The sequence below is a fragment of the Quercus robur genome, chromosome 3 (genome assembly GCF_932294415.1).
Source record: "Quercus robur chromosome 3, dhQueRobu3.1, whole genome shotgun sequence".
Classification (NCBI taxonomy): Eukaryota; Viridiplantae; Streptophyta; class Magnoliopsida; order Fagales; family Fagaceae; genus Quercus; species Quercus robur.
The window spans coordinates 65,285,310-65,293,745 of NC_065536.1; the positions used below are offsets into that span (position 1 = coordinate 65,285,310).

Here is an 8,436-nt window from a genome sequence, read left to right on the forward strand (position 1 = left end):
ACCGGGAAAGATTAACCGGTCAACCCCGGGAACATAATACCCAAAACTTGTTTTTGCTCTAAGGCAGTTTCAAGAAGGGCATAAGGTAACTGGAACTTTCTGCTGGGCCTGCGCCCAAGGCCGGTATGGGCTTGGGCTCGGGGCCTAGATGGGTCTGGGCCCAAGGCCAGTATGGGCTTTGGGAGCTCGGTGCCGTACAGATACATTTCACCATTTGATTAGGTCTAGTGCATTGAATGCATTGGATCTAAACTAAGTCCTTTTCTGGAATAACATCTCAACTATTGCTTGTTTTGGTGTCTATTTGTTCTAGGCAAATTCATAAGGACTTGGTTGCTTTTGGACAGTGCAGGTCCCTATTCCCTACCACTAGATAATGTGACAAATTAAGATTCATATACTTTGATGGTTTTCACTTTTATATATATATATATATATATATATATATATATATATATATATATATATTTTGTAACTCCCACAAGGATGTATCTCATGGAGCGGTTCCTTGATACCATCCTCTCGTTGCATGTGAGACCCACAAATGTTTGAATCTCACCTACTATGAGAGGGTGGTTTTATAGTCACTCAAAAAAGATTAATTTATGCAAAATAATAGTGAGAAGAACCCATACTTGAACTGGATATTAACCCTAAAAATGTCAATGAATTGTGACTCAAATGACACTTCCATGCTCCATTAAATACGATTGTATGGGATGATGAGTGAGATTGTTGATTCTTAGCTTGTAGAATGTGTTAGATAAATCACCAATGAAAAAACAAAAGGTGAAATCAACCCTACGAGAGCTGAAGTTATTGTTGTGCAAGTTCCAATTATAGTGTAGTTTTTGTTATTGCTAACAATATTTCGTGTAGAGACAAGATGTCAAAATGGTTAGCTTACTTGATTCATTGAATAGAGATCTCATGTATCAAATATATATATATGCTCTCTCACACCATGAGTTTTTCAAGATTGTAGGATCCACAATGTGAGGAGGATACATATAACTAATGCATGAAATAATTATTACTACCCATTAGAGGATTTTCAACAGGGTAAAGCCAGGGAAATGCAAGCTTCTCTTCTAGACAATCAGAGCATAAAACATGGGGGAAAAAACACTCTGAGTTTCACATTCGGGAAAAGGTTCCAAAAATGTGGACAAGAGAATATCAAAGCTGTTTTCTATTGAAAATTTAAAGGTGATCTGTATTCATATTGAAGACCCTATAAGATGTCAAAGCAAGAAACATCGAGTACACACATTCTTATATTTAATCCAATCTTCTCAGCAAGTATTCAACCTGAACTTGCTTTGTTAGAGGCATGATCCATTCCCCATACAGATTGGCAACTAAACTTGGCTTGATTTTGTATACAGGATCAGCCACATCTTCCTGCTGGTTGACCATTACATCTTGCCCAAATGTTTTAGCCTTCATCTCTACTCTTTTCTTAATTGCTGCTTCCACTGTTTCATATGTCAGCAATTCCATCAGTTGAGCCCTGTCCTGCAAGACCACATTTCCCCAGCAAAAGAGAAAAGATAACGTGAGAAAACCAATCACTGGCCAAATTAAAAAAAAAAAAAAAAAAAAAAATCAGAACACGATAGGGACCTACTTGTGCTCTAATGGCATCCTCATATGCAGCAGGGGACTCTCGAAATTTTGCTTCCGCAACAAATTTACCATAGTGGATTCTCTTGGAAAGCACCTGCAGTAAGTGTCCAACATCAGCCTAAAGTCAAGGTTTTACATGCAAAATATGGAAGGTTACCAATAATCCAAAATCACACAAATGTCAATTAATCAGCAATTGAGAACTGAACCAGTATAGCATAGCAGCAGCGACACAGAGACTTAAAGAAAAATCCAAAAAGAATGGTGAATAATATGACTTAGTTAAAATAATATAAGGAGATAAGAGAATGCATAGAAGCAAAGAAATAGTAAGTTTTAGACTATGCAAAAGGGGAATAAATTAACCCATCAGTTTCTTGAAGGGTACAATATAAGATTACTTCTAATGCAAAAGAGATATTTTTAACTGCCAGACAGTCTACTTTAATTACTCCATTAAGGACAGAAGCAATCCTCTTGAGCATTCTTCATTGGCTCTTATCTATTATCAAAGCAACAGGAAGAGGCCAGTTCATATCATCACACAGGTATTTCTATATCCCACCATAAAAATTAGTTATAGTTGATAATAGAGCAACAGTTCAATGACATACCTGTAGACAATGTGTGTCACAAACAGCAGCTGACCCACAATTACCATCATCTCCTGCTTTGACCAATCTTGGAAGAAGATCTCTAAAATACATATTCCACACCTTATTGTTTATATTGATTGAATCAGCACATGGATGCAACACCTAGATGCATATTAGAAAGAGAGACCAAATCAGTGCAAGAATGTTGAAGCAAACAAAAATGTTATCTAAAGAGATCTGAAAGAAGATGGCAGCTCATCATTGTAAATTAGACAGAGTTAAAAGGCATGTGCTAGTTTCTCTTCTGATTTGTCATAACATTTCTTTAATTTCTTTCCCTTCACGTAAAAATTACAACCAAGGGATGATCTTATAACATAAAGTTCTACAAATCCACTCACCACCTTCAAGACTAAACTAGAATATCCAAAATGGCTAGACCTCTACACCAAAATGAATTTCCACATATTAATTGACTATCTCAGGCCAAAAACAGAACTTGAAAATTTTGACTAGTGTCAACATGCTAACAACATTAGCCTATGGACCAGTGATGTTCAACAAAAACAAATTAATAAGTTAATTATTACATATTATATCTGATTTCAATAAGCTTTTGGAATTGTAAATTCATTAGTGCCAGTGATGCCTTCAAGGGATACCATGGAATTGTAAATTCAAAATTTGACAGCCAAAAATGTTCATTTCATATATGAATGTCTAATCTATCTTTTTTAATTAAAAAAGAAGAAAGAAGAAGGAGAGAATAACTACAGATCTATCCTCTAGGTATGAGCCCTCTCTTGTGGAGTTGTCAGAAGATTCCTCAGGGTTCCGAACAGATCAGGCTGATCTCTAGGTCATTGTGAATGAACAGAAAGGAACCCAATGGATCCAGACATCATAGAACGCCTACAAACCATGTTTAAAGAAGAAGATTGCTGTACGGAACTTGAGGAGCGAATGAATAGTTTGGTAGGGAGGTTCCTCACTACTAAGCCTTTCAATAGAAGGGCAGCAAAGAATACTATATGCCCTTCTTGGGGGCTAGGAAATAATTTGAAGATTGTGGAGGTTGGACTTTGGAGACAACCTTTTCCAGTTCAAGTTTAAATTAGGAGTTTGAGATGCAAAGGATTATTGATAGTGGATAACATGGCTGCCTATTCTACAACATAATATTAATATATCCGCTAATGCAGCCATGTTATGTATTTCTCACACCTTCAAAGCCACATCCCCACCAAATATACTGCATAAAGAAGCTGTTGTTAACAACCTAATTGATAATGATACGAAATGGTGGAATTCATCTCTAATATGAGAGATTTTTAGTAAAGAAGAAGCAGATATAATTCTGAAAATTCCGTTGGCAAAGAAGAGCTCCAGATAAGTAAATTTGGGCTTTTGCTAAGGGGTCCACTTCTCTGTTAGAGTGCATATCACCTTGCCTTCAATAGAAATCTCATATGATGCCCGAAAGCTCTAGGGGAATGGATACATGGCAGATATGGAAGATCCTGTAAGCTCAAAAACTTCAAATAAAATCAAGAATTTTAATAGGAGAGCTTGGTACCCTCCAGATATAGGTTAGTTTAAAGTGAATTGTGATGGAGCTACTTTCTAAGGACAATGACAGTCTGGCATGGGATTGATAATCTGAGATCACTTGAGGTTTGTTTATTGTGGCTTTGAGTGATCATGGTAACTCAGTGATTGAGGGGGAGGAAGCAGAGGTCTTCCCATGAGTACGACAGTGATATTTGCCGTTGAAATGGTTGTTTGAGAGGCATGCTTTGAAGGAAACTCAGTTGGGTTAACTTTGGCTCTAGAACAGTCGGAAGAATTTATCTTTCAGTTGGGTATGAAGGGAAGGCAATAGTGTAGCACACTCATTAGCCAAATATGTGAAAGATGTAATTCAGGAGACAGTATGGGTAGAGGTTTCAGAGGACCAGCTAAGGTCTGATGTATCTGTTTTGCTAATGAATAAAAAGCAATTTCTACGTTATTATAAAAAATTTATTAAAAAAAAAAGGAAAAATATTTGCGAAGAAGGGGTGAAGGTGCACAACCCAATTACACAAGGCGTGTAAAGATCAACCCTCAACACCCCCCACCACCCCAAAAAAAAAAAAAAAAAAAACTCAGAAAGCCTGAAATCCACATAAGGATGAATGGAAACACAATCATATAAGGCCTTGCAGAAACACATTTTGATCATTCCATGAAACCTTCCTTGTTGTGGAAACCTGTTGTTCCTCGAACTACGTACAACAGTCAAACGACTAATATTCATAGAAGTATTATTCAGTTTGCCAATACCTACTCCTGCAACTTCTCCTAATGTGACTACCACACCACAGCTATGACTCACCCAAGAGTAGGCATACGCACTGGAAATATTTAATACAATGGGAGTAGTCCATTATTCTATTTTTTGCTATCAAAATGGGCAAATCTGTGGAAAAAGTTTCTCACCAACTTAAGGCATTGGGGTGTATTGTTTTTCAAGTAATCTGAGATCTTATATAAACATAAATAAGATTACAATAATGGTGTTTCATACCTGTGGATATTGCAAAGGTGGAAGCATCGGCTCAGGTAGGTCTGCTACGAAAAAAGGAAGCTCATCTGGGTTCTTATATCTGCCCACCTAGTTTCCAAAGGGAAGTGGATTAGGAAATTTCTGACATCATACTTTTTTTTTTTTTTTTTAATACTAATTTTCCTTTCAGAAATGAGATAACCTGAGCATGGAGCTTTTCGGTTTCCCTGACCATGAACTCAACCAAAGATCCATTGAAACTATCCACGGAGAATGCATCATGGTCATATGTGTCTGCATTGTAACAATACTGAGCCCTCTCCAAAAGGCTAAATATTATGCTATCCTCTTGTCGTATTAAAGAGTGTCTTATAAAGGGTAGAGTCAAGGTGTCACTCTCATCCACTCTTTTCTTCTTTACAAGTCTGCAATGTGAGAAGTTGGTTAACCAACACATGAAAGTCACCCTCTTTTTTTTTGGTTGGAGGGGGGGGGGGGGGGGGGGGGTGGTTGATGTTGCAATTTGTTTACAAAATTCTTCCACACAATGGATAGATTTGAAACTATTTTCCACACCCAGTAATTATTAGATCAAGATATATTAGCAAACATTAGCAAATGGAGGTTGATGTTGCAATTTGTTTATAAAATTCTTCCACACAATTGATAGATTTGAAACTATTTTCCACACCCAGTAACTATTAGATCAAGATATATCACAGCAAACATTAGCAAATGGACATGGTAGTTCCTTCTATTGCCTACTAGCTTAAGGCATCATGCTTTAAGAATTAAGATTAGACATTCAATCAACCCAGCTAGCGAGGCTTATTAAAAAAAGCAACTTTAACAAAAAAGTGAAAAACTAAAACATATAGAGTAATGTTCTATTAGCGTAGAAAGAATTTTCACAAAATCTAATCGTTGGAAAAGTATACATAAATACAAACGTGTGTGTACTCACACTCAAGCACAAGGGCAGAAGGCCTTGGGGGACCACCCAACACCCCAAAGAAAGGTTCAAATGAGTTTTGGGATTTCACAAAATGAGATTATTTTCAAAAAGTTTAATAGTGGCACTCTCCAAGGTTGGGCCTTGATAAAATGGCAAGTGCTTTCCACCAAAAGCGACAAGTAGAGGGTTTGAGTTTGGTTGCAACCTCTCCAAAAAAAAAAAAAAAGATAAGGTTTCTTATCAATCACCTTCCAAATTCCACAAAAGGGAAAACTTTGGGAACTAGATACAACATTTTTTTTTTTTCCTAATTGTGGCATCCCCAAAATTAAATACATGGCCCCCTAAAAACAGTGGCTTTCACGGTTTGATTCTTGAGCAAATGCGGGAACATTGTGAGAAGGGAAAAGGCAGGCTTCACTGACGAAGTTAGACATGCATTTTCTTATTCACATACTTTTCCCATACAAAGTGGTGCCAAAATCACAATTCCCTTTGTTTACATACTATCCCTCCACAAATTTAACCCAAAAAAAACAAAAACTAAATACACTTGACCCAGAAAGTTTTGGGTCATTTTCATTTTGGTCCCTTAAAGTTTGAGATTTTATAATTTGGTCCATCAAATTTGATTTTGCTTTCAAAATGGTCCTTCCGTCCATGTCCGTGACTAATCTAGTTGCAATGAGAGAGAGAGAGAGAGAGAGAGAACAACATTGTTTTGTAGCAGTTAATGACCAAATTAGTCCTGGACTCGAAGATGGACAAAATGACTATTTTGAAAACAGAATCAAAATTGTTGGGCCAAAATGAAAAATCTCAAACTTAAGGGACTAAAATGAAAACAATCTCAGACTTTCAAAAGTGTAATTTACCACTTTTTTTTTTTTTTGGGTGAATTGAATATTCAGTCCTCAATTACCTTCATTTCAAAATTGTTGTTACACTTTAGTCCCTATAGTTTCAATCCTTACCGTGATTTGATGGATTGGACTATGCTAACATGACAAAAAGAACTCATACCACATGATAAACTCCACATCATCAAAGTTACGTTACGCTGAAATATTTTTTGCTTTTAGAAAATGAGCTATTTGAAAAAGTCTTATATAGAAAAAGTGAGCTTTTAAAAAAAAAGCTATAGTTTGAAATATTTACCATTTCAAATCGGGACGCTAAATAGGCACCGCTTTACTATGCCAATATTTTTCATCCATCATATAATGTCCGATGGTATTATGGTAAGGACCTTTAGATACATTTTAAAGTATACCATTTTCTCAAAAAAAAAAAAAAAAAAGTATACCAAACACAAGGTTTAATGAGTGATGACTATATGCAATTTAACTTTTTCTTTGTCCAGTATCTGCACAGTATAAATCAGCAAAATCCACATTTTATGTGTGCTTGAACAACTCGTCTGTAATATAAAATCTATAATATAGTTAAATGGTTGCACCTGTACTACGCAACCCTCCCCCCCCAAAAAAAAAAGTCCAGTTAACAGGTAAGCAAAATTTTGTTAATAGACTATTTTAGCAAACTTTTAATACGAGAATTATAATAAGTTGCCAATCAAATTAGTTACTTTTTTTTATTATAATTCTTTTTAAAATATTTCCTAAACAAATGCCAGCACAGTTAACTCTTCCCCAAAAGGGAAAAAAAAATCACTTTTTCAAGCAATCAATTCATTCCACTGGATAATGCTTATCAATCTTTATTCCCCAATTTCAATTACTCACCATGTATAGTTTGCAATCATACAATAAATTTAACGAGAAAAAAAGCAATTATAAGTGATAATGAGAAGAGCTTGGTGAAATAAAGAACATGCAAGAAATTTAAGACAGAAAGACACAATTTTTATCGCACCTGATTGGAAAGGAGGAAGAAGGAGAAGTAGTAGAAGAAAAAGAAGCCTGAATAGGGCGACCCCCATTTGCAACAAAATTTGATTCAGGGGATATAAAGGTGGCTTTGGAGGCAAAATGCAAAGTGGGTCTTGAAGATTTGAAGGTAATATGGGCTGGAGTGCCTGTTATGGCAACTTCTAATAGCTTGGACTCCATTGCTGCTGTTAAAAACACAGAGAGAGAGAGAGAGAGAGAGAGAGAGAGAGAGGGAGGGAGACAAGGGGTTTGAAGTTTAAAAAGAAAGACAATTGGGACAGACCAAACTAGGAAGATTTTATAGATCCTGTTTTACAAGGAAAGGTAAGAGAGCAGATCAATGTTATGCATAATTACCATAAATAAATAAATTTTCTGCCCAAAAATAAACCAAAGTTACCAAACCAAGGAAAATTTTCATTTCTTTGAAGGAAAAAAAAAATTACTTTTTTTGTGGAAGACTTTACCTGCACAGTCCACATCCAATTAACGTCATGCTTAGTTGTCAACTTAGTGCAATCAAAATTCATCTTTTCACCAAACACACATGGTGGTTTAACATGCGACTATGCAAGTGATGTAATCTAATTATAAATTGACACCCAAATATTTGGTGAAACTGTGTGTGCATTTAGGTGTCCGCAAGAAAACTATACATTTTATTTTATTTTTAGTAATCTCGAGAAATTACTATGATGATGTGGCCATTAACTTCATTTATTAAATTACATATTAAGTTATCAATCCCCGTACCTCTTAAACTGTCATTTGATTAATAGAGAATAATGATGTAGCATAAGAAAATAATGAAACTAA

At 35.7% G+C, this 8,436-nt stretch overlaps 1 protein-coding gene across 1 annotated transcript; it reads right to left on the reverse strand.

Annotated features, from left to right (window-relative positions):
- Positions 1-1,177: 1,177 nt before the first annotated feature.
- On the reverse strand, positions 1,178-7,881 carry LOC126718935 (chorismate mutase 3, chloroplastic). Its single transcript, XM_050421351.1, has 6 exons — positions 7,604-7,881; positions 4,976-5,198; positions 4,795-4,881; positions 2,244-2,387; positions 1,631-1,723; positions 1,178-1,518 (listed from the first exon to the last, which is right to left on the reverse strand). Exons 1-6 carry the CDS (start codon positions 7,798-7,800, stop codon positions 1,282-1,284), a joined length of 981 nt encoding a protein of 326 aa, XP_050277308.1. The 5' UTR covers positions 7,801-7,881; the 3' UTR covers positions 1,178-1,281.
- Between the last annotated feature and the right edge of the window lie 555 nt (positions 7,882-8,436).